At 40.0% G+C, this 27,330-nt stretch overlaps 1 protein-coding gene across 1 annotated transcript; it reads left to right on the forward strand.

The window, feature by feature from the left end:
• Nucleotides 1–480: 480 nt before the first annotated feature.
• On the forward strand, nt 481–24,702 carry epsti1 (epithelial stromal interaction 1). Its single transcript, XM_008437589.3, has 10 exons — nt 481–825; nt 4,636–4,694; nt 4,780–4,863; nt 4,952–5,028; nt 6,104–6,187; nt 9,155–9,228; nt 11,445–11,520; nt 18,357–18,427; nt 19,812–20,014; nt 23,470–24,702. The coding sequence occupies exons 1-10, from the start codon at nt 671–673 to the stop codon at nt 23,607–23,609; spliced, it is 1,023 nt and encodes a 340-aa protein (XP_008435811.2). The 5' UTR covers nt 481–670; the 3' UTR covers nt 23,610–24,702.
• Nucleotides 24,703–27,330: the final 2,628 nt, after the last annotated feature.

Here is a 27,330-nt window from a genome sequence, read left to right on the forward strand (position 1 = left end):
ACACCTAAGTATTTTTTAATTGCCTTTTTTTTAAATAAATGTATATCAACCACTTGAACTGGCAAACCTAATTGCCGTTCTTGAATTGTTGCCGAAGACCGAACAAAAATCATTCAGAGGACTGCAAGTGACCCCCGAGCCATCCTTTGGACACCGCTGACTGACATAATAAGTATTCTGTGTTCAGTTTTATTACAGCGTAATAATGTGAAAGTTTATGTGATTATGTTAGTTTTTAATAAGTTTTGCTGAATCACATTTCATTTGCCTTTAGTAAATAATAAACATAATACAATTATGTTTATTATTTTTATTTCGAACATGATAGAAAAACAAAATCACACACATGAACAAAGGAATGCAAAAGACATATTTTTTGTACTACAATAATCTTAACATGCTCGAAAATTGCAACTATATAAAACCTGAAGCAGAAACAAAACAACATGAACCGAACAGCCTGTGTTTGTCCAGCAGAGGGCGCTGTGGCAGGAAAAGCCTCCCCTCGTGTTTTTGACAGTAAACAGCTGACAACAGATGACGGCTGATAACAGCGCTGCATCTTTCTTAAAACAGAATTACTACTCTAAGCATAGAGCAGCCGGACCGCAGGGTGGGATCCGCCTCATTCTCACACACCGTCTCTGAACCTGCCGGTGCCCGCCGCATCATGGACCCTCAACCCAACCAAGTGAACTCCAGAGGGAGAAACTACCCGAGGCAGAGCGCAGCGGGAGAGTCCGGAGCGGAGCCGCAGGCCCCGCATATGGACGGACAAACCCCGGAGGTGGGAAGGCAGCCAGCGGCAGACCGACAGCCTCAGTAGTGAGTAAAAACACCTTCAACTAATTTGAACAAGTGACTCCCAGATGGTGATTGATATTCAAAAACTAAAGAAATAAATGTAAAGGATATCGTCTCTATGTCTGTTGTTTTTAATTTTGTGCTAAATGAAAATAGATCCCACTGAAAGTTACGTTTTCCTCAGCTTACTTTCAGTTTCGTTTCATGCAATTAGAAACGTTGCCTTCAGGGTGTGTGGTAAATTCTAGTTTCCTCCCAAATGCTGGATGACTGGGTATAGCAAGGACACAAAATAACATATTTAGCTAACTAAGTCTAAATTAGACCCTGAAGCTTTAACTGGATGCTTTTAACAGAAGAAGACAGAAAGTATTCGAAAGATAACTTTGATTTCAGAGGGTTTTTTGTATTGTGCTACGTAAAACCTTAGCCCACAGGGTTTAAAGGGTGTGTAATGTCAATTTGTAATCCTCTGAATTATTTGGCGTGACTCCCATCAACTGTACTACAAGGCTATAGGGTGATACTTTCACCGGCAAATAAAAACATACTTAAACAAAAGCTTGGGTGCAAAACAGATCATTCCAAACTGAGCTTTGCTATTTCCAAAAAGTTTTTGGAAAAAAGATTTATTATTTTTCCAAATTGCAGGACAAAGTTAACCATCAAAAACTTATTTTTCCATCTTAAGGATTATGTTTCCATTATTACATGTTATTATTTCCAGATGTGGTCACTTACTCTATTGAGGCTCCTTAACTATGATTATAGAGTGTATTTCTAAAGAAAGTAATACTTATATGTTAATCAAACGTCCCCCACACTTATCCTATTATATTAAAAGTGAAAATGGGAAAAATAAATCTCACATTTTTACAATTTCAAAGCCTGAAATTATCAATGCGTGACAGCATTGTCATTTCTCATCAGACATTATGTTTAATGGAGGAGTTGTGATCTAATTCATTGGTCTGATAGACAAAACGCAACTAACACTAAGTTATTTTTCTAAACATTAAACAATGCATCAAGGAGACATTTCTAAATATGCCCTATGAACTGAAAACTGCGTTATTTCTCATAATAGAATAAAATTGCTCTCAAGTTCTTTAAGCTACATAAAATTACATACATTTTAACGTACATATAAAGCTGTTTATACAACATTTTTGATTATCTATTTTATGAAATACAACTGGAGGGAGACAAATTGTGCTTTTTTTCATGGAATTCCTCCTTTATCAACTCTGTATTTGGTTTGTATTAAAAATAAATCATAAACAGAACCACAGACATTCAATAGTTTTATTTGCAGACTCGTTCTTTAAACTTGGCAAAATACAGAAAACACTTTCAAAAGAAAAAAAAGAGCCACCCGTGCCTCGTTTTTTGGTCGCTTAGCATTGACAAAAAAAAATAAAAAAGTTCTTGTCCAAAATGAAAAATAGCTGATCGCCCCAAGAAATCTGCCTTTTAATAAGGCAAACACACAAGAACCTTTTATTTATATATTCAGATTGATTTTTTTTTTTTTCTTTTTTCAGATTTTTACGTTTTGTGTTTTTCAAAAGAGGTTGGCCTCACATTGTGACCCACGCTGGACGTCTGCGGCCTATAAATACTCACCTAACACAAACATGACAGAGGTTTAAAGCTTTTCCATGTGAAAACTCTCTGGATGCTGGCAGGAAGCTGACAACAAGCCACTAATGGCTCCGTTCCACAGAGAAATCGACTCGATTTTAAACACCCTGACCACAATCATCAGCTCGCTTTTCTTCCTGGGCGGAGGTTTCTGATTGTTGGCATTTCCCTTTCTGTTAAATTATCAACAAAATCGCCCCCAAACACTTCTCCAGCAGATTCCCTGGAACGCGGACAGACGGTCAGAGGAAACAGAAATCACGCTTTGGTGTAAAGTCGGATGGTTTCTGTTAAAGTGATCTCGGATGAGTTCACTGAGTGTTTCTGTTCCAGGCCAGAGGAGCAGGATGTTCTGAGAGTCAGGAAGAAAAAAAAACCCCAACATTTCATCTTTCTCTGGAGCTTCTCTTGAGAGAACACTGCAAAATCACAACATCTTACTAAGTGTTTTTAGTCAAATTTATTGTCCAAATATCTTAGTACATTTTAGGGCTGAAACGATTCCTCGAGTGATTCGAGTATCTGGATTATTAAAAATCCTCGAGGAAAATTTATCTGCCTCGAAGATTCGTTAAATTATGTTTTATTATGTAGCGCACCGTGTTCCTGCCGGGTCGTTGTTTGTGGAGGGCGGCGCTGTTATTTCTGCCTATGAGTTGTTGTGAAGTGCTAAGCAGCATGGCGTTGAGTTGTGCGGCGTTTTGTCAGGGTTTGTGAACTTTGCGGTGCGATGGTTGGACTACGACGGCTTTTCTGGCGTCGGAATCGTGTCGTCACGGTTTTGGAGCGAACGGTAGGAATGGCAGAGAGAGAGAGATTTGAGAGAGAGAGAGAAAGAGAGAGAGAGAGATCCGATTCCTCGGATAATCGTAAAAATATTCTATAGAGTACTCGATTACTAAAATATTCTTTCACAACAGCCCTAGTACATTTGAAATAAGACAGAACTAACTTACAAGTAACATTTCAAGAAGATATAGGAGCTTAATTTTTTTTATATTGATATAAAAGTACTTGTTCCACTGGCAGATTATTTCATTTCTTCAATGTTATAAGTGGGGGAAAAAAGCTGCCAGTGGAATTAGTACAATCAATATTTTATCAATATTAAGGGATAATTGACCATATAACACCATATATTGCTGAAAAGTTACTTATCAGTTAGTTTTGTCTTATTTCAAGTATAATAATAAGATATTTGTACTAGAAACTAGACCAAATACTTGGTAGGATTTTTGTGTTTTTGCAGTGAAGTTAAAGTGTTGGAAACTAAAACATGTCCAACGTTTGTATTTACATTTTAAAACCAGCAGTGCTGCATTTTAAAATCTCACACCGTATTTTAACTTCTTTCACTTTTTGATGTCATTTTCCTCTGGAATCTGAGTTTTCGTCTGTTTTTGTCCAAGAACTTTAAAGTTTCAACGCTCCAAGGGTACGAGCAGGTCTGGACGAACGGATGGATGTTTAGTTTAGTACTCAGGCATTTGAATTTACGACAGCGTATCGCGGAGACGGAGAAAAAACAAGGAACAAAAGGAGTGAGTTTTCACCAAAAAGCTCAAAAATTTTTAAATGAATCTCTGAAACTTTCTGGATGAAAATCAAAGAAATGTCTGAGCTTAAACAGTCAAAACAAATTTATAGAAAAACTCAGAAATTTTGAGACTATTCTCTAAAAAAAATTTTTTTAGAAAAAAAAACCATGGCAAATTCTGAGTTTCAAAAAGTCACAAAAAAAAGTTTTTTTTCCTATTTCTCCCTCTTTTTCTGTCTACAATGACCCAGAATTCCAACAAAATAAAATATATACATGTTTTTATTTACTTCATTATCTACTTCATTGCCTCATTATCATCGTCATCATCATCATCATCATCATCATCATCATCATTAGGAATGAGACTAAAACCACAGAAGCCCAGGATCACTTACTGTCCTTAACAACAGAACATCTTAAGTGTTGCAGATGGAAAAATATCAGAATATGGGCTGCGAATTATTACGCTAATTTAGACAAAGGACAAATAGCATGAATGTGTTGCTTTCATTACATCTTCCGGAGGGAACGAGTCACACGTCTCAAATGTAAAATCGTGTTTTGACGCTGCAGCACCTGTTCAAACTTTGTCTAAATGCCGGATTAGAGCCAGCTCTTTGGTCCCTAACCAGCTCTTTGTGTCTCAGCTCAGGAGCGTTCACCGTCATTCCGCCCAACCAGACCCGCCGGAGCAAGAACAAAGAAAGTAATGATCCGCCTAAATCTGGTTTGATCTTCGTAAAACGTTTGGCAAATTTGCTTCCGGTGATTGATGTGGAATTGCTCTGCAGTGGCTCAGAGGGAAATGGAGGATCTACAGAGATACAGGGAGGCGCACAGGCCTGGTCCGCTGCACCTCGCTCCAGAGAGGCTGGGTAATCACTGTGATCAGCCTCATTACATTCTGGGGATCAATGGGATTATCGGCACTTTGCAGGCGCTGATGTCTGTTGATCCATCCAGGTGGAGGGGATGTAACGATGGCCGAGGCCAGGCAGAGGCAGTTTACCAACCAGAGAGGCTCCAGTCTGCAGAAGAAGGTACATTATCTTCCCTTATACACTGTAAAAAGGCAAAATCTTACCAAGTATTTTTGGTCTAGTTTCTATTTCTTGTTTTAAATCAATAATTCCTTGACATTGGTGGAAAGGTACCAGTTTCACTCGCAGATCTTTTCACTTATGACGTGGAAAATTTCCTTGTCATAAATCAATTTATCTGCCAGTGAACTTGTACTTTTTTCATCAATATCAAGGAATTCTTTACACAAAACGAGCTCCTATATCTCTCTGAAAACTTTCTTATAAGTTAGTTTTGTCTTGATTCAAATGTAATAAAATATTTTCACTAGAAACTAGACCAAAATTAGCTGGTAAGATTTTGTATTTTTGCAGTGTCTTGTTTTGACACATAGATTTGTGTGATGGATCCATGCAGCGTTCAGACTGCAGACGCTTTGAAAACTATCACATACAATTTAGTTCCACGTGTGAAAGTGTGAGACAGATCAGACTTTTTGGGAGGGATGGAAAAGATCAGAATGATGTCTTTGACACTGCGGTGAAAATATTTGGATAGGGGCAAAAAAAAATTGGATTTGGGTCAAATTCGCCTGCTGTGGGCAACATGAACGCCAAAAGATGCTTCTACACAATTTACCATCAGATAGGAAGAAGTATTTGGTCATAGGAGCTGATGACAAACTGATTTTCAGATTTTACTTTCAATTTATTATATATATTATTTCAATTTATTTTACATTTACGGACTAACTCGCCTTGGCGCGTCACATCCAGCCCTAATGGAAGATCTTCAAAATTTGCGATTGCAACATTTAGTAATGTTTCAAACAGGGAGGTGAATACTTTCGCCAGCACTTGGACACATCCTAATCGGGGTTTTGGATTTTTTTTTTTGTTTGTTTTTTTTTTTTTTTCACCTATCAAATATTTGTGGCAACTCTGTGGAGTCCTGTTTCATAATTCCCAAATCAGAGACAGAGCAGCTGATTAAATAGGTTTTGAAATGCTGTGTCTGAGCGTGCTTAAGCAATGTGATTAAATATGATTATCTTATCTGACCTTTTACGTTGGAGTTCCTTTTTTTTTTTTCAAGCTTAAAAAGGAGGAGATGGACAAGAAGAAGAGACAAGAGGAGGAGGAAGAGTGGCAGAAGATGAAGGCCACACAGAGGGAGAAGGTGAGTCCAGACGTAGACGCACAGTTTACAAAATCAGAATCATCTCTGCAGCAGAAATGTCTGGTATGTCACAGTTTGAAGGACTGCTGGGTTGTTTTTTATTGTTCACATTTCCATTTCTTTTACCAACAAAAACATCAAATATTTTGACCAGCTGGTTGTGATGGCGGTCGTCATGTGGGGAGTTTCCTGACCACATGATCCGATCTTTGCGGCTCTTCGTTATCACTTTTATTAGTGTCACATATGTCCATCCTGATGGAAAATCCACAGATCCTCACCAAGCCGATGGGAGAGGTTCCTCCTGAAAGACATATCTGTATTCATAAAAGTGTTATTAGGGGGAATTATGGGTAAACACGCTTCATCATCTGGGTTTTATCACAATGCTTCACTTTTACTTCTGTACAAGTGATTTTCCAGAACAATCAGAGGAAATAACTTTAGCTCCTGCAGCGATCTTAACGTTCTTCTTTCGTCCAAAACTCTTTTTCTCACAGTGTTTTACGCCTGCAGCTACGCCTGCTGCCAGTCATGAGCAAGCTCTGCTCTGGTGGCTCTGCTCTGGGTGACACTGCAGTGTCTTTTGTCCAGTTTATAGTGGAAATGTCTTAGTTCACTTGAAATAAAACTAAGCTGTGATTTAGTTCAACATAATGAGAAGTGAGAACTGCCAGGTTTGGCCTGTAGGTGTCAGCAGAGACAAGCGTCCAGTGAAGCGTCTCCGTTTGCCTCAGCATCAGGCTGCAGAACCACCTGACTGATGGGGCTGTGGAGGAATGAATGTCAGACGTGTTTCTGGGCGATTACCGTAGGACGCCAAACTGGTAACCATGGAGACCGTTCTCCCACGTTGCGCCATTGGAACGCAGCGGTAATCCAGCTGATTAACCCGCGCTGAGAAACATAATCTCAGATTATGGACGTGACGGGACAAGGCGGCGGTGGACAGGACAGGGTTCTGCCTTCCTGCTCGGAAGGACGACATCCTGATTTCACAGGAATCACCGTCTCTATGATCCAGATGTCCAGACCGCCAGCATCACTGATCCCACAGTCTGGACATGCAGTAATCCCATGGTGATGCATTTAAAAAAAAGTTTACAGACTAGAAACAGGATGAAAAACTGTGGTGTAAATATAAAACCTTTTTCTCTCAAAATCTCTGTAAAGAAAATATTTAACGTATAAAGAGCTTTATTCATGGCAATTATAATTCAGTTATTTCATTTATAACATGGGACAAAATATCTGGTTATTTTTTTAATCAAAATTAAGGAAATATTGTCTTCAAACTCGCGTCTATATCTTGCTGAAAAGTGACTTGTAAGTTGGTTTTGTCTTATTTCAAGTGTATAAAAAATATTTGCAGTAGAAACTGGACCAAAATTACTTGGTAAGGTTTTATGTTTTTACATTTTCATCTATTAGAGAAATATTTTTTACAGTTAAATAACATCGTATTAAAAGCATGTTAGATACAAACCATACATTCTCATTTATTAACATGGTGTTTGCATTCGTCTTAGTTTTGGAGTAACTAGAAGCTCAAACTTTACTTTTTTTTTATATCAAAAGCAAAATATTAATTCTCAGTTAAGAAAACAATCAACCTCCCCCAAAAGACAAATTAAAACTCTGATCTACTGAACGTTTTTCTACAAAAATATGACCATTTTGTTCATTTTAATAAAACTGAAACGGTTCAGTTAACTATTGAGCAGGTAATATATTTTACTGCTAAAAAACAGATCTAAATGATGTATTAAAAAAGTAATACATCAAATTACTTCAAAGTAATCTGATAAATTACTCGTATGCTGCTAATTAGTGGATCAATACTGAAGTCACAAATGAATTTTGAGGTTTTTAACATCACCCAGCCCCAGTGTGGATTAAACACCATATTAGAATAACTGTTTGTTTGTGAGATGGAAAATATGAAAATATAATAAACCATTATAATGTTTCCACATGTCGCATATTCATCATTTACAGTTCAACTAAAAAGCAAATGTAAGAAGGAAACAATTAAAAAGTTAACATTACTGCTGAGGTGTGCATCCCCTTTAACTCACTTCTTGGCTTGGCAGTATTGATAATATTTTTCCTCTATTTTCCTAATATTTGTCCTCTATTCCTTATCAAATCTCTGTCAGATTGCCATCAGGCGAGTCCACACATTGACTTCTAACTCCTCCGATCCGTTCTTTCAGTGTGGATTTGGATGTGTTCCTGGACTCAAAAATCTCATTCTCCTTCATTTAAAAAAAATAAAATAAAAAATAAGACCTGAGCATGCTACTGCCTCTCCCATGTCTCATAGTGTAAATGATGTCCTCCAATTAGAGTTTGGAGGATTTGACCAGATCTGGACTTTTAGTTTGGATTTTTAAATGGAAAGTCAGATTCAGTATAATCGATGCAGAGTGTGAAGTTAAGAAAACTGACTGTAGGCACTGAATCACTTTAACCTCTAAGTTATCTCAGCTTTTTAATCCTCTTACATTTCACCCTCTAACACATTTGTTTTTCAGTTGAATTGTGCAGCATGTTTGTTACATTAAAGGTAGGAAATTGTGAAAATTGTGTATTCAGGTCAGTTTATTCTTGTACTTAACACACATGTGTGAATTCAAAGGGCCAAGCATGGATCCCTGTGGAACACCACGACCATTTAACTCTTGGATTTATTAATAGCAGTAGCAATAATACTGGTAAAAGGCAAAAATGAAGAGGTGAGACAAAAAAAAACAAAAAAAACCTTTGAACCTGAACATGAATGAACGACGAGTGACATCAGAAGCTCCACTCAGGTCGAGAATTAGGAGGAGGAAAGTGTATTTTGGGGTGCACAAGCTTAAAAACCTTTGTGCGTAAATGAAAAAAAAAAATCCAACAACATTATTATTCATTTTGTTGGGTTGTAGTGTTTTCCAGCTGAGCGTTGACTGCGTCGTGTTTCAGGCTGATCGTCTGGAGCTGAAGAGGCGGCAGGAGGACCAGAGGAGGCGGGAGCTGTTCCACTCGGATCAGAACAGGTCAGGCCAGGATCTCCCTCTCTTGGTTCTCACAGGTCTGTTTGCGTCTTGCCTCTCCGCTGTGGAGGTGAGTCATGAATGCTTCGTCAGGTGACACAATCGTCTCTCCATCGTCTGAGCCTCCGCAGTCAATGTTGTCACATCGCCACCACAAACCACAGCCGTCAATGTACAACCCGGGATTTAATGTGATAGAACAGCACAGAGCAGAGGAACTGTAAGATGGGAAGAAGAAACTTTTGTTTTTGTAGTAATACATAGTACCTTTTGTACTATATACACCCAGAATCACCTCTCACTGCGGTTACAGCTGCAGATCTTCTGGTTTGTGTCTCTCCAGTCCAGACTGACGTTTCAGGCTGTTCCTTTCTGTGAAATAGTGCAAACTCAGTCAAATCAGCTGCCATAGGCTCTCAGTTATTTGTGGCTCTGAACTTTGCATTGTTTGCTTTCTTTCTTTGTTCCTTTCTTTCTTTCTTTTTTGTTTCTTTCTTTCTACTCCTCGTGAATGTGAGGGCTAGTTTAGTTTAATTAGACATGCTTTGATGTAGGCCATTACATTGTAGCTCAGGCTGCACTTTGAACCTCCACTCCAGTCTCAAGTTTGTTGCAGCAGGGATGAAGTGTTGAGTCTGATGTGCAGTGTTAGTTTTGTACGTTTTGCTTCCCATACGGCCTGTGAAATTTGGCATTTTCAGGTTGCGTTTCCTTTAGCATTGTACGCAAGACTTTGTCAGTATCCCGTTAATTTCGAAAAACCACAATATCGCAATTGCCGTGTTTCCATTAAAGAAGAAACGCAGTGAATTAGTTTGTTCATGTGATAAGTCTTTTTAAAAAAAAACATGCCGTGCCATCATTGTCCTACCACTTCCTGGTAGGACGATTCTTTGTCGTTTCTGCCAGTAGTAACATCCAGTGTGTTACGTGAGAAAAGTGTTTCCATTCCACCTCGTCGTAACGCAAAAAAAAAAAAGGAAATTGTCATGTTTCCATTAAGCTAATTTATTTTCAGAATTCCAAATTTGCTGAATGACATGGTCAGTGGAAACGCAGCTAACAGCCTCTTTTCTTCTTCTTCTCTCTCTCTGACGTGTTCCTTGGTCCTAATGATGCTCTTTGTTCACTAATGTTCTCTCAGAAAGAAAATGCTGAGGCCTTCAAAGAATAATGTAATTACAGTATTAATGAGATTTAGTTACACACATGTATTTTATTTAGGGGCATCGTGATTAAAAGGACTACGTGCACATGCATGTTACTCTTTTTACATGTAATTAGTAAAGAAAAAGTATTGGTTTCTTCTGACTACACAATTATTTACCACTTTTTGTTGATGTTAGAAAAAATCCGTAAAAAATATACAATAAAATACAATAAAAAATAATTACATTTAAATAATTTAATAAAATAACATAAATTGATTAAATAAATCAAACAAAATAAAATACATAACAGTGTGTAATTGTAATTTGATGAAATGGAAACATTTTCTAATTGGGGCCCTAATAGTTCTGTACATCACAGACGGACGGACGGACTCAGATGAGATCAATCAGTCATATTCCATAACTCTTCTCTGACTTCACATAGAGAGGCCAATATTTACAACAACAGTGTTACATTTCTTTTGGAAAAGCACTGTTGTTTCAGCTGTTAAGTAAAAATAAATACTAATATTTCAGTTTTGTTTGTTTTTCTAAGTTTAAAGACCTGATTGAACATGTTGTAGTCGTGGTTCCATAATGTTTATCTTGGCTTAGTTTAGTTTTTAACGTCTTCGATTGTAGAAACCCGTTTTTGCTTATCACTATGATTTAACTGCCATGCAGGGACTCAATGCTGTTGTCACATTAATAATTTTGACATTCTGACATTTATTTAATATAAGAAACATGAAACATCGAACAGAAAGGTGAAGAATTAAGACTGATCAGTAAAGATGAGATGCAGTGGGAACATGAACACACAGATTCAGGAAGTATTTGGAGATAATCAGTGTGGGCTGAGTACACACCCTTGAGGCATCCCAGTGGAGTCAGAGACGGGTTTTTAGTGAAAATAAAAAGAAACACTTCTTGAAAGACAGCACACATTTTTTTTTAGGTTTTTCTCATGTTGTCATGTGTTGCTTTGATCCATGTTTGATGAATCCCTGTGGAAACATATTGGGTTAGCTGATCTGATTGGGCGGATGGTGTTTGCATGTTTTGCAGGAAAAACGACAGTTTTCTGCAGAGTCTCCAGAGAGCTGCCGCTCTGTCCGGCAGTGCTGCACACACATCGTCCATGGTGAGCTGCCGACATCTACATGAAAGCAAACCAAAGTGTTCAGCGTGTTCCTCTGGGTTCAGAACTGAGCTGCGTTGCGGCCGTGTAATCTTTGTGGGATTTTAGCACCAATAGATCTGCCTTTCCAGCCTGTTTTCTGAGTAAATACTTCTGGGCGCGGTGTTTTTACTGACTGAGGCCGCGAGGAAACAAAGTCCTGTCCCTTATGTGCCAGGTTGGGGAAACCTGCAGTATCTCCTGGTCAGAGCTGGCCGACACGGAGATCATGTCCAGCAGAGAGAGATAAACCACTTACTGCCCTGCGTTGTCTCTCCGTCTGCTCCTATTACTGTCTTTTCATTCCCCCCCCTTTCTCTCTTTTTTTTCTCAGACTTCTCTTCCACTCTGTGTTGGTTTTCCTGCGAGGGAATGAACAGAGTGCTAGCAGAGTTCAAGGGACTTCCCAGAGTTCACACTGAGTGGAGACAGAGTTAGAGTAAAGTGCGCATTGTGTGTAAAACAAATGAGTGGAACACCCTGTAGCGGTAAACGTACCTGCAGAAAAACCCCGGCTCTTCAACCAGCGCTCAGTGTCTTGTCAGTTAATCAGGTCAACTTGTACTTTTGGGTTTTCTCCTTCCTGTGTTGTGGAACCTTTTTCTCAATTCTGCTGAGCTGTTGAAAATACCTCGACTGCATTGTTTATTTCTTTTATGAGGGACAGAGGCAGTTTAGCTGAATTTGACGTTTAGGAATTTGACAGGCATAAAATATAAGCCTTGTGCCTTCTTAGTCAAAATGTTCCAAGTTGGTGGAGAGGTTTGAACTGCTCATAGCAAATTATTTGATGACTGACTAAATAAATAAAAAATAATAATCAATCAGTAACTACATTTATACACCCGGTTAATATGCGTTCACTACACAAGTCCTAAATGGATTCATGCCAGATTTAACTTATTGGCATTTCATAGTAAAGAGGATTAAAATACAATAAAATGAAAGTTGAGTGCACATCCTGGAGGCATCCCAGTCTTAAGCACGTTGGCGTGACAGATGAGTTTTTTCAACGTGGCTTGACTCTGGTCAGTTTGGTGAAAATAAAAAGGCAAATTTCATTTAAGCGGGGATATTATGCCAAAAACTGACCTGTTTTCCATCATGTTATAATTTTATTCCCTCATTAAAATCATGTTGGGGTGTTGCTTGGATTCTTTCATGTATGACCTCATACAAAGTGCCGCCTATTCCCACAATCTTGTATCCTTGGAGTTGCAGCCCCCCCACACACAGCTCCTCCAGACTAGCGGCAGCAGCAGTTAGCAGACATCTGGTGGGCTCATCATACAAACTACTTCTCAGTCCAATGTAGAGCTGGATGATAAATCAATCACAGGATTTATTGAGATAAATATCAACATAAAATACGTCCAATAGAATGTTCAGTAATTTCACTGAACTCCGGTCCAAAACCGCACAGCATTCTGGGGGACGTAGGCAGAGGGAAGGCTTTAGCCACTCAACCTCTGATGATCAGCTAAGCGAGGCTGGTGGCATCAACTAACTCAGTGTTTTTCAACCTTTTTTGAGCCAAGGTACATTGTTTTAATTGAAAAAATCACGAGGCACACCACCAACCAAAAATGCAAACAAAGATACTCTGTAGCCGCCTATATTACATATAGTCATTCTTATCAAAGTCTCTTGAATAGGAATCAAATAAACACAAAATGTATTTTTATCACATTTTACATTTCTTATTTCAAATTGCACTTAACATATTCACTTCAAAAATACACCTGAACAACCACAACACTATGGTGTTAAATTTAAAGAAGTTGTAGAAAACCTCAAAGTGTTTTACAAACTAATCCACAATCATTCTTATAGCCGGAATACAGAAAATAATTCTTATTCTGAAAGAAGCAATAATATTTGGGAAACATTTCACTTCATATTCACTGTTACAATATGAAGAGTTGCATGTACAAAATGTCAATATCTGTATATTTTACCCACCTAGTGTGAAACCTGTGCATGTTTGGATGAAAACAGCTGATTTTCTGGCAGAAATTGAAGAAAGACAAAGCTCTTCCTCAACATCTCTGTCTCTCTCTGTTTTTAGTTTTTATAGTAGCCAGGCTGGAGAAGCTCACTTCACACAGATATGTTGTGGGAAATGGACCCATGTTCTTTCCAACTACTGCTGAGCTTCACTGTCTTTTCCATCACTGTCGTCACAGTCTTGCTAGATACGATGCTCTCACTGCTACCTGTAACATTCATGCATCACTAATTCTCTTGTTTTAATGTAAAATGTTCTGTACCTACTGCCATCTAGTGGTAAGTCCATTACATGATTACGCCGCTAGTCACTGCTACAGCAGACACTCGAAGATGGCATTGTTTGCAGATAATTCATTTTCAAAAAATCTTTTAAAACCAATTACTGTATTTTTCGGATTATAGAGCGCACCATACAAGCACCTTCAATTAAAAAAAACAAAAAAACTGGAAGCTGCTCTCGGCTTTCCATAAGGACCCAGCAGAGTGTTGCGTCCTAATAAATCTGCTGGACGCAGCACTCCGTCTCCAAAGCCGAACCATGGTTTCGTTCACACTGACCTTAAGTGCAGCGGCTCTATTTCCCTCCTGTAGTGCCAGATCGACAACCCTCAACTTAAAAGCTGCATCACGAGTTTGAAAACATGTTTCTGTCGTGCCTGCTGCTAGCATGTGGTTGTTCTAAATTAAAATTAGCCGTTCTTCTTTGATTTACAATTTTGATTTCTAATAATTCACTTCCTGCTAGAGAGCCCCCTGGTGGTTGAAGAAAAATCCACAGAAAAGCCGAACCAGGCTACAATGCGCATGGTTCAAAGCTTAGGAAAAAAGTAGCAGCTTATAGTCCGGAAAATACGGTACCGTAGGTGAAATTGAATAATTTCCACGGCACACCTGACGATCACTCATGGCACACTAGTGTGCCGTGGAACAGTGGTTGAAAAACACTGAACTAACTCACTCACTCATTGGTTACCTGGCAGCAGCTTCATGTTTCACCACCGCGAGTTAAAGGAGAAAATGAGAACAACAGCTAGAAGCTAAACTGTGGATAAATACTGTCACCAGTTTGATAAATATATAAATATATATAAATATTGATATAGACTGAAACCCTCTTACCGTGATGTTTTTCCTCCGTGTCGCCCGCCCCAGTCCTTCGCTCCTAAGAACAGTTCTAAACAGCATAATTGTTGTGATTTTAGAACATTATAAACATCTGTTTTATCGGATGACATTTTAAAAAGGGTTCTATTTTAGTCGAGAGAAGATGGTTTCAGTCATGTCAGCCTGTGTTGGTGAAGGGTCTCTGTCACTCACAGCTCAGCTCAGCAGACATTTATTGGAAGGTGTTGAGAACTCCTGTCATCAGGTCTCGCTCTCCTCCTCCACGTGGCCCCTCCGTTACACGAAGCGGCCCGAGGACATGCCGGCGGCGCTCTGTACCGACTGACATCTCTGTCCACAGCAGGCGGGCGTTACCTAGCAACGCCTGCAGGAGCTGGGAGTTGTGTCTTTCTTAGCTCGTGACATTCCTGATTATCCTGACTTCATTGACGTCCTCCCTCTGAACTGGAAAACAAGCCATTCAAGTTGACAAGTTAGCGCTTTGAGATACACTGTAAAACCTGACAGTGCATCTTGATGGCAGAAGTTTAAATGGCTTGAAGTTAGGAAAAGTTGTGGTCACTCTGAAATGATTTCCTGAGGTAATAACTCAGCTGATTTAAGTGAACCAAAAGGTTTGGGGCATTTTGAGTGAATAATTCAGGTTTGTTTCATTGACTTCTTTTCATTGAAGTTGACTTTATATCAAAAACTGGAAGCTCTGTTGAGCATCGTCTATTATTTTAGTGATTGTTTGAGCTGCTTTTCATTGCATTTTGCAGCATTTTTGTGGTGAGCATGTTTCACCTTTTTAAAGTCGATTTGGCCACCTAAGTTACAGAAGTTTGAATTAAACAATATGCTTTAAATTAATTAGAAGTAATAATACATTTGAGAGTAGAATACCTAATAGTTTCCACTCGGCTTACTGTTCATCCTATTAACTTTATTTACCTTTGTGTAGAATATATTAGTCTGTATGTGTGTACCTTTGTTTACCCAGGCATGTCTCATTGAGATTAAAATGTCTTTTTCAAGAGAGACCTGGCCAAGATGGGCAGCAACACACCAGCAACTTAAATACAACATAGATGATGATGGAAGGAAAATAACAAAAAGCAAAAAAGTGAAAATATGACCAAAATACAACTTCATAGTAGTCAAAGCATCCATCCATTTTCTTGCACCCTTGTCCCTCAGTGGGGTCGGGAGGGTTGCTGGTGTCTATCTCCAGCTATCGTTTTGGGCGAGAGGCAGGGTCACCCTGGACAGGTCGCCAGTCTGTCGCAGGGCAACACAGAGACACACAGGACACACAACCATGCACACACACACACACCTAGGGGCAATTTGGAGAGGCCAATTAACCTGACAGTCATGTTTTTGGACTGTGGGAGGAAACCGGAGTACCCAGAGAAAACCCACGCATGCACAGGGAGAACATGCAAACTCCATGCAGAAAGACCCCAGGCCGGGAATTGAACCCAGAACCTTCTTGCTGCAAGGCAACAGCTCTACCAACTGCGCCACTGTGCAGCCCGTAGTCAAAGCATTTACAAAAAAAAAAAAATCTTATTTACAAATTGATTAAGTGTGGCATTAAGGTTTGTTTAGGTTAATAAACTCAAACAGTTTAAGGCAGTCGGTGGATTCAGTTGAACTCAAACCACTTGAATTGTCAGGTTTTACAGTGTAGAGACACCCCTGGTCAAACTGTGGTGGTCTATGACTAAAACTCTTTTATTAATGAAACGTCTTAGTTCTGTGGTGAAAGACAAAACAGTCAGCAGGATTAAACCAACAAAAGGTTCAACTCGTCCTCTCCTCTCCTCTCCTCTCCTCTCCTCTCCTCTCCTCTCCTCTCCTCTCCTCTCCTCTCCTCTCCTCTCCTCTCCTCTCCTCTCCTCTCCTCTCCTCTCCTCTCCTCTCCTCTCCTCTCCTCTCCTCTCCTCTCCTCTCCTCTCCTCTCCTCTCCTCTCCTCTCCTCTCCTCTCCTCTCCTCTCCTCTCCTCTCCTCTCTTCTCTTCTCTCTCTGTTCTGCACTTTTCCCTCTCGTCTTTCCTCTCCCAGCCCACAGTTCTGTCAGATTGGGGGATGAAAGCTTGCGGCCGCTGCTCTGTGTATCTGATGTGGTTCTGACCCGGACCCGAGATCTGTTGTTCTTTCAGTACTGACTCCAGCATACAGACAGATCTCCCCCTTTATATCTTCTAGTTGTGTGTGTGTGTGTGGGTGTGTGTGCTTGCTTGCGTGCCTGTGTGTGTTTGAGGGGGAGATTTAATGCTGAGCTTTGATGGGAGCAGACTGATCCCACCGGTGGACTGCACTCGCCTTGCCCTCACTGACCAATCGGCTCTCCTGGAGAAACAGCAGGGAAAAAAAAAAGTTTATTTTGTGTATCTGAACGACTCAACTGGTAATGTTGTGCATTTATGGAGTAATCTTAGTTTTATCCAATTCTTATTTGTAAAGTAGTTGACCCTCTCTTTGTGTTATATGTGCCTTAGTGTAATGGATGTGTAAAATGAAGACGCTCCTCTCTCCTGGGTGTTGTTTGTTAGTCCTGGCAGTATAACCTTTGACCTGCAGTTCAGATCAGCCTTAAAAAGTTCAACCTGAGCCCGTTGGCACTGTGTCAGAACCCGATCCGACCAGAGCCCAAAGTAAACTCGACATACTACGATTTTACTGCTCTTATTTTTAAAGCCACCATGTAAGTGAGCAATGTAACTCCTCCTGTCTGTAGTTTTTGCTTGGCGTCTTCCAGCTCCATCTTGTTGCTTGTTTTAACCTCATGGTCATTCAAGTGCAAATCCTCTGGGGTGTCTGACTGATAGGAATCTATTTCTGCCGCTGCTGGAGCGCAGCATGCAGTGCGCCGCTGCTTGTTTCAGCCTGATTAACCTCTGAAACCTTGTTTACATTCTGGATTTATCCAACAGCTTAAACTACCTAACTCCTCAGTTAAGAAGTAGATTACATTTGCAGTACGTAACTTCCATAAAAAAAAAAGTATATTTTTTTTCCATATTTAATAAAACTGTCACCACGTTGTGACAGTTTGATATGAGATAAGCTGTGAAAAGGAGGCGCTCCTCCACCGTCACCCAGTTCTGCTATTGTGGGCTTCAAAAACAGCCAATCAGAGCCAGGAGGCGGGTCTTAGCGTTGTCAGTCATTCTCCTGAAAGTTGCTCGAGGTGCTAATGGCGAAAAAACTACTTACTGTCACTGTCATCGGTGGCTATGCTAACTAGCATCAGCATATGTCGTGGTGAATCATTTGTACCTTAACAAAGAGGAAGCGGGAGGGGGTGATCACGAGAGTGATTGACAGCGCTAAGGCCCTCTTCCTGGCTCTGATTGGTTGTTTCTGACAGAGCGGTGTATTTCTGCAGTTAGTACAGGGAGGAAGAATTAAGCTCCATTTTTTCACAGATTATCTGTCTTACATTATGTTGTAACTTTAACAACTTTATATCATGTATTGTTGTTTGGTTTCCTTTGTGCATATTGCAGGATAATCAGAAAGCTGAGCCATTCTGTATGTGTGTAAGAGTCACTCAGCTACTCAAGGAAACTATATTCTCTAAAATATATATATAAATATATATTTTTCAAGAGTTTTGTGTGATTTTGTTGCATTGCTTGCTATTCAGTTCTTAAAAGACGTCTTTCTTATTTCAGACCAAAGTGGGCGACCAGGAGACAGAAAAACTGACAAGAAGTATGGAAGAGCTGCAGCTGGAGCACAGGAGGTACAGAGAACCAAACCAAGAACTTTCTCTTTTTCTTACTTCACTTTCTCTTTTAAGAGACACGAGTTCTGCTTAGTGAAAAGCAGAGAGTTGAGATACAGAAGCAAAAGGAGGATTATCTCCCGTCACTGGATTCAGTTCAGTTTCTTCATATAGTCACACAGGTTCCTGTTGATCCTAGTTATCAGCCAGTGCATTAATATCAGTTCATTACTGATGATTTTAAAATCTATCTATTTAATCAGATTGCATCGAGTCGTTGCACTCTGAAGAGAACAAAACCCCAGAAGAAGATAAGATACCAGCTGACTGTACAGTAGCTCACAGAGCAGATAGCCTGACTAATCAACAAACTAGCGTCAGCTTGTTAAACTATGAAGGGCAGAACAGATAAAAAAAAATTAATGCAATAATTATTTGGGAACTCCTAAATTTAGCAGGTCTATTAGTAATTTTTATTGTCACAATAGTAGAACTAATTCAAGTTTTTTCCTTTTAGGTCTAAGAAATCAGATCCTGTTTGGACAAGACTTGTATGCACATAACATGACATCACAAAGTGTGATTTGTTTACTCATTTACAACATGGAGGAAATCAGTAGTTCAGGTGAACTTGAGGACACAATTTTAAAGGTCAATTTTAAAGGGGCAGTATTTTGTAAAATCAACAGTTTTGAACTGTAGATATTTTAAAAATTTTATTCCTTCATCCAAAATATATCTGGAGTGTTTCCTTGATTTTTTCCATGCAAGTTTGAGAAATCCTTTCATCTCCATGGCAACCATTCAGCTGTGCAAAATGCCTGGGTGAACCTAGCCACGCCTTTAAGCACAAAGCTCCTCCTCAGAGCTGCAGTTTCCAAATTTCCAAGCTTCTTTCTTACAGAGCATTCCTTCCCTGCAACTTCCCCAACCCAGATCCTTCAGACTAGCCAGCAGCAATTAGCAAACACCTGGTGGAACTGAGCATCAGCTGAGCTCATTATAGGAGCTACTTCTCAGTGAAACACTGGTAAAAACGTTGTTAAAGGATTAATAGAGGAGCCATGTTGTAATGACGTCCTGAAGGGGAGTTTCAGAAAGAGCAGGATCTTCTTAAAGAGACAGAGGCCCAATTTCAAGGCGTTAAATTACAAATTACAAATCATTTGAAGGGCAATAAAGTCAAGAAAATGTTAAAAACTAGTTTCCACCCAAGAGCTGTTGTTACCTTGAACACAGATAATCCATCTAAAACCTGATCTTTATTTATTTTCCTCAGCATCCCAGTTTCCCATGTTTCCGAGGTTCAAACACTTGAAGCTCTCTGTGTTTCGGAGCCGTCCTGTAATTTGGCTGAAATGTCTTTTCCTTTTTTTTAACTGCTCCCTGTGTGTTTCGACAGGGTGAACCAAGCCTTTCTCGATAAGCTGGAATGTAACGCCAGGGGGATGGAGGTCGAGGCGAACAGCTGCTCCCGCCAGGAGGAAGAGCGTCCACGTTTGACCCCTGACGATCACAGGCGACACGCCGCAGCCGGACACGCCGCCCTGACTCACCCGGAGCCCGGTCCAGAGCGCCGCTGCTCCGACTGGACGGAGGAAACTGGTGAGCTGAAATGACGTGTGTGGGCAGACCGCAATCTACTCTTTCTCACGCCCCGTTTTTTTTTTTTTTTTTCTTTTCTTTGAAAGTTTGGTTGTGCGCTGGTTTACCAAACCTAAATCAGGTATGTGACAGGAGTTGGCCAACTCATCGTTTGTGAGTTTGTCTGTTTAGTCTGTAATAAATCAAACACTGCGATGCTTGCCAGGAGGAACTTATGCGTGGCATATCGTCTGTCTGATCCTCTCGGCTCTTAAGTCTCGCAGACACCTGCAGTTTGTGGGACTCTGGAAGAGTGAGTGTGTTTGTGACGAGAGGGAAAGATCTGAGAGAAACGCGACACTTTAATTTAACCTCCCTCACTTGCTGTGATGCGAACGGAAATAAGCATCAAGACCCAGACTTCAGGTTTCTGTCACAGAGCCAAAATTTTCTGGGAGTTGGCATGCAACCATCCCAGCATATTAAAATGCGCCTCCTATAGCTGAAAATGACACCAGATGCTACAGATCACCTGCGGCTCATATCTCAGGAACAAAAACACGCTGTTGTTCTAACTTAGCGCTGCTTCTGCCTGCAGCGATCAGCAGAACGGATCTGTGTATGTACAGCTGACAGCTGTGTTACTCTGCTGGGAGGGAATGTAAACTGGTAGAGAGGTTTAGAAAATCAAAAATGATTCCTAATGACTGTGATTCTGTTTACTGTGTGTTAGTTTTTAGAGTTTGTCCTAGAATTTACGGCAACACTAAACGACAATAATTGTGTTACTGTAGTTAAGTTCAATAACATGGTGTGAGTAGAAGTAAGGGTTTAGATCGGATCTAATGAGGTAAGAGATAAGGCTACGACAGCGTATTAGGGTCATTGTAGAAAGGGGGAAAAAAGTTGATTTTTACAAGAAAAAATAATAATTTCAGAAATGTTCTAAAAAAAAATTGCAAGGAAATGTATGAGTTTCAAAAGTCGATTTTTTTTACCCTTGAGATTTCCACATTTTTTCTAGAAAATGTCTAAGATTAATCTCAATTTTTTTTCTTGCTAATTATTGGATTTTTCACATTTAGAAATTCCCTAGTGTTTTTCTAGAAAAGTTCTGAGATTAAGCTAAAAATGTCAGAGTTTTTCTGACAGAAGTTTACTGCTTTTTTTTTTTTATCTACGAAGCAGTTTGATGCTTCGTCGCCGCAAATTAACCAGGAGCTGATAGTTGCATTTATTTCAAATTAAGCTCACAGAACAAAACGTCAGCAGCCTTTGGAGCAGCCAGTCGAATTTGCAAAGCGTCGCACCGGCAGCGCCAGGTGTAATAACAGGATTTACGCAGAAATGAATCACCATGCTTCAGTGTTTTCCTTCAGAATTCATTATTCCTCAGAAATCCCTGCACCATGTCCAACACAGAGAGCAGATTCTGTTTTTACTTCTTTCTGCCATGTCTCTGACTGCTATAGACGGATCCCGGGCTTAATGCATCTCGTCCTGCCTCTGCGTTGTTAGTATTTACTGGAATAACGCAGCAAAAACAGAACGGCTTCACTCGTCCACGGTCTAAGCCAAAATCTCCAGGAATATAGCAAAACCTTCAACCTCAGCCCTGCCATTGTGGGCGCAGTTCTGCTTGTCACAATCCCACAACATCCTCTATCCATGACGGAATGCGTCCGCCAGATCCGACCCGAGTTTCACCAACATGAAGCCTGTGTTTTTCCGCTCGGCACTAACCTGTCGGCTCGCTGAGCGAGCAGCAGACTCTGTCGTCCTCGGCGCAGAGCGATGGACGGCTTCACAGTCCCTGCGACAGGAAGCGGCGCGAGATTCAGTTCACGGAGAGCGAAGAAGACGACTCGGCTTGTGTTTACAGTTGGGTTGGCTGCCAACAGGAAGCAGCTCGCTCTCGTCCGTTTCTGACTCTGTTAATAAAACAACAAAGCATCACGTAGCGAGAAACAAATGTCCAAATGATCGTTTTGAGTAAATAAGCAGCGGCAGCTGCTGCACATCCCACATGATCAGGTAGCTGCTTCTGGAGATAAAGACGTTGACTTCTTGCTCTTCTTCTTGTGCTTTAAATTTCTCCTCAACTTCACCTGTCTGACTGGTTCTTAGTTTATTCGCTTGTCATCACCATCATTTTCCTTTCACTGGCTAATTATGTCCTCCTTTGTATGACATTAAATCTCATACAAAGACATTAAATAATATTTGTAATGTGAGAAATGTGTAAAACTTTACCAGCTGTGAACATGTTTGACACACACACAGCGATAGAAAGCCATGATCTGCCCTCACAGGTCAATATCACCACTCTGCATATGATATTATTTCACTGTTATTATTCTTATTCTTGTTGCATTTTCTGAACTCAGTTCAAGTACATCAAGGGAAAAAGTTGCTTTAAGTTCAAAGGGGTCAAAAATAATCAAGAGCTGGTTAGCAGCGTGAAGGTAAACCCAGGTTTTAAACTGTCCTAATCAAAGCACGCTCTGCGCTTTTCTCTTGCTCTTATGATGCATCACAAAATAAATAAAGAACTCCCTGCAGGATGTTAAAGTGTTTTATTGTGTTTGTTGTGACCTAAAATGACCTTTTGCGTTCAAAGTCGCAAATCGTTTTTGGAGCTTTATTTTTGTCTTTCAAAAAACAGTTGAAATTGCTGCACATGACATAAAATACAGGATTTTAACATAGTGAGTGATCAAAGGGGAAGTGATGTTCCTGAATTAGAACCTTGATACAAATCAAGTCTCGTCCTGAGGATTTGTCAGAGGCCAAAAGAAGATTTCAAGTTAACATGAACTGTTTACACAGGACAAGCAAATCCTACGGAACACCTCAAAATGTTTTTTGGAAAAAAAAAATTACTACTGTTACAGTTTAGCGTCAAACCTGAATCATGTTTCAGGTTCGGTTTTCATTAGCCGTTGAGAAACAGGAAGTTAAATTAGAAGAAGGCTAATTGGTCAAAATTCAGCTGAGTTGCAGTGATTGGTCAGGAAAGAAGAAAATGCAGAAAACATTAAGGTGATTGGTCAGACTTTCGAACAAGTTGCAATGACTAGTGAGAATTGTAAGTCTGTGCTAAATTTGCTGACGATGACATCACAACTTCCTGGATGGACTGATAAATAAATATCAAAAACAAACTTATTACTGACGTAATCATACATATATTCATTTGGAAACAGAAATCTAGTATTTTTTTTTCCCGTAGTAAGGTCAGAATTTCACCCTGATTCCTGTAGTCAGAAAATACAGCTGAACTTTTCTCTTTGGATTACATCATTCAGTAAAACATCTTTTAGAGCATTTCCATGTTTTTCTCACCGTGCACACAAATCTCTTATCAAAAACCTTTTTTTTAAATTAATTTATTATTAGTAGTATTTTTTACGATAAAAAAAATATCTCCAGCCCTGAACCCGTATTCATTTAACTCTGGCCCGTCTGTCTTCCAGATCCGCAGGCCGACTGGAACCTGATGAAGCTGATGAACATCTTCCCAGACTGCAGCAGAGACTTCATCCAGGACATCCTGACCCAGTGCAACGGCGACTACGAGCAGGCCTGCGCCCTCCTCGTCAGCGCGCTCACTTAAATTTGACTCGCCGGATGTTTTAGGACAAGCGGATTCATGTGGGGAGGCTTGGTGCTCACGTATTAAATGCTCCGCTGCCTGCCATACGCAGCTGCAACAAATGCTACCTACAGGGCCGAGAGCGACTCCGAGGATCTGCTTCCTATTATCCCGTTAATCTCCGAGCGTTCGGTGCGTTGCGTCTGTCGGGTGAGTCACACTGGCTTTTTGTGCCCACTCAGAGTCCATGTTGTTCTTATATGAATTTGGTAAAGGTCGCTGTTTATGACTCACAATGTTTAAATCATATTTTGGGCTCCTAATTTGATCATTATGTAAAAAAAAAAAAAAATTGTATTGTGTTTCGTTGTTTTCTGTTGTTGCTATCTGATCAGATTGTTGTGTCATGAATCTTGTCAGAAGACAGTAAAGGATCGAAGTTTTACGGTGACGCTATGAACCTTTAGAGCAGTGGTTCTTAACCTTTTTTGAGGTACCTAACCCCCCAGTTTCATATGCACATTCACCAAACCCTTCTTATTCCTCCTCCCCTCCCCCCCGTCTTATTTCAAGTGTGCTAAGGTGTTTGCATTAGAAACCAATTGCTCAGGTTTGGTGTTTTTGCTGCGATCCGGTGCTTCCTGTGAGGGAGCCAATCAGACGACAGCGGCAACAGAGACCAACGGGTGGTGCTGTCCACATGAGGGGCTGAAAATCCCCCACCAATTTAGCATGAAGTCATGCTTACTGCTGATGTCATCCGGCAAATGTCGTTCCTCCAGGGATCAGCGTGAACCCCGAGCCTCACAGGCTGCGGCCCTGACACCCGCCACCACCAGGAAATAGGAAAAATCCACGGCAATAATTTCTGTGTAAACAATTGTCATTTCTTTTATGTTGACTCGATGGCATCCGACTGCTTTCAAAGAGACCCATCGGGATTATTTGTTGATTTTGCCGTCAGAGATTATTCACTACAAGTGAACTGAAAAGTTTATGGAGCAAAATGATTTGAACTCTTTATTAATTTTACCCTGGAATGTTTTGTTTTGGGGTTTTTTAAAGCTGCACAAGCCAATAAATTGTACTGGAAATAGATGGGATGCTACAGAAACAGTGTGACGTGTGTTTTTTTTTTAAAATACTTTGTGGAAAATGTCAAATAAAAGCAAATGTTTCTACACTGCTTCAAGTTTACTTAACTTAAAAAAAAAACAAAACCAGAAAGTGAAATACAAAACAAACTTATATCAACTTCTCTCTTAAAATTAGTTGACAGATTTTCTTTTTTCAGCTAAACAAGTTGAGCAGGAAGGACGGGTACGGTGGGAAAATGTTGCGTAATATTCTTACTGTCAGCAGATTCTATTAATGGGATTAGCTTACTCTAGAAAATGAGTTTTTCATTTAGGATAACTTTAGCCTATTATCTGCTAAGAACAAACAGCACAAAGAATAAGAAAATGTGTGTTTGATTATTTTTTATTAAAAAATATTTCTTATAGCAATAAGTTATAGAATTGAATTTTGACAGATTTCTAAGGGGAAATTGCTTATTTAATGACAATTTACTCCATATAAAGTGTTAAATATTAGTGAATACCAATATTACTGTAAGCCATGTGCCATTTATGAACAAAATATACTCTGCAAAAAATTGTCAAGTATTTTTGGTCCAGTTTCTAGTGCAAATATCTTATTAGTACACTTAAAATAGGATAAAACTAACTTATAAATAATTTTTCAGCTTGTTAAGTCAACAATTTCTTAATATTGATGAAAAAGTTCTAATTCCATTGGAAGATTATTAAACTTATGGGAAAAATGTCTTGTCATAAGTAAACTCATTTTTTTATAATTATTAAGAAATTATTGACTCTAATGAAGCTCCATATATTGCCTATAAGTGACTTCATTGTTAGTTTTATCTTATTTCAAGTCTACTGAGATGTTTGCACTAGACCAAAAATCTAAGATTTTGTGTTTTTGCAGTGCACATAAGTGTGAAATTGTAAGTAATTTTAATATGATAAAACATAAAATAAATAAAATAACAAGTGTGCACATGGAAATATGTTTATCTATAAACAAATCTCTAAATGAGTCCAGAGTAAAAACGACATTAAAACCACTGTGTTTCCCTTTAAGCAGAAACACACCTGTACAGAAAACATGAACAGTCTGAGTGTTCCATCCACTGCATTGGTTATCATGGTGTCTGTAAATAATATTGACTCAACATTCTGAGTATTTACCAGAGAGCTCAAACTGATGGTTGCCAAAAAACCAAGAGGCTGTTGAGAGAATCAATAGGAGGGTTAGTCCTGAGGACGGGGCGGCTGTACCGCTGTGGAATTTTGACCTTTTCCTGGAAACAAGTTTGCAGATAAAACCATGAATTCCCCTTCGTTTCCCTTAATGGCTCCATGTTTTGAAAAACGCAGATTTGTTTCACTTAGGAAATTGTTTTCAGTCCATCTGACTTTTGTTGAAAGCCCTGAACTCTGCAGCGTTTGTGTGTACACGTGTGTGTGTGTGTGCGTGTGTGTGTGTTCTTTGTTGCTTGCAGAGGGCTGTGTCAGTTACATCACTGCAGCGTTCGTAAGGGAATTTTGGGGGATGTTGGGCTTCTTCTTTGTGTCTGTCGCAATAAATCCATTACTGTTTACATGCGTCCTGCCAGAAACGACAACATTACTCATTTTGCAGTGACGGCTGAAAACAACTCTGCTCAGCGCTGAAGCCGAAGGTAGCGTGAGCGCGTTGTTTCGGGGTGGAGCAGGAATGAACGCTGCGGCACGACTACAGAAGACATGAGTTCATGTCAAACACTGGAGCAGAAAGGTACGGGCTGGACTGCAGAGCGCTCACGGCTGGATTTGATGAATTCTTCTTACAGTGAAAAGGATCCGACTTCTCTGCATGAAATTGTGCAGTGGAGCAAAAGCGTACACAATCTTTTCAATCATTTTATACAATTAAAATCTGAAAAGTGTGGCATGCATCGAGCTCTGATGCCTCGAAACAAAATCAAGTGCATCCAAACTGTGATCGGAACTCAGCTGAGCTAGAAGATAAAGTCCGCCTTTGCATCATTTCATTCCAATCCCTTTCAGTCAGGTTGTGTGTTGTGTTGTACATGTGCAACATGCACATGTCGGTTTATAAGTCGGTGTATAAATGTGCACCTGAATCAGACGGATGGTTCATGAGCAGAACTTTGTAAAACTTGCTGATCTGTCCAGAAGGTGATGCTCCCAAAAGATGCAGAACAGCAGAACTCGAGTGTTGGCGTTGCGGACCCCCCCGGTCCAGAACCCGGTCAGCCCACCACTGTCATTCCTTTGAGATGCCAGGGAAGATTGACCTTTTATTGACCCATTTATTTAGGGGTAACATTGTCTACGTTCACACAGCTGGTCTTTACCTCGTTCATGCTACTAATTAAACACTTCAGTGTGAACGCTTTACGACCCCGAGGCGACCCGGGTAGTCAGAGGAACATTGACGCCACACAGCAGCGCGTTGTTAACGGAGGGAGCCGTTTATGGACGGATCTTAACGTTTATTCAGCAGTGGGAGCCGACAGGATCTCCACAACGTCATAACAAGACGAGGGAAGCTAATAAAGCAGAAGCACAACTAACAGCAGTGGCCTTCGGTGGAGCTTTGACTGCAACTTCTGTAGAGAAGTTTGTCTGGATGTGCAGTCAGAGCTCAGAGTGCCGTGGTTGTGACATAC

Source organism: Poecilia reticulata, chromosome 2, assembly GCF_904066995.2.
Source record: "Poecilia reticulata chromosome 2, P_reticulata-male-v2, whole genome shotgun sequence".
Classification (NCBI taxonomy): domain Eukaryota; kingdom Metazoa; phylum Chordata; class Actinopteri; order Cyprinodontiformes; family Poeciliidae; genus Poecilia; species Poecilia reticulata.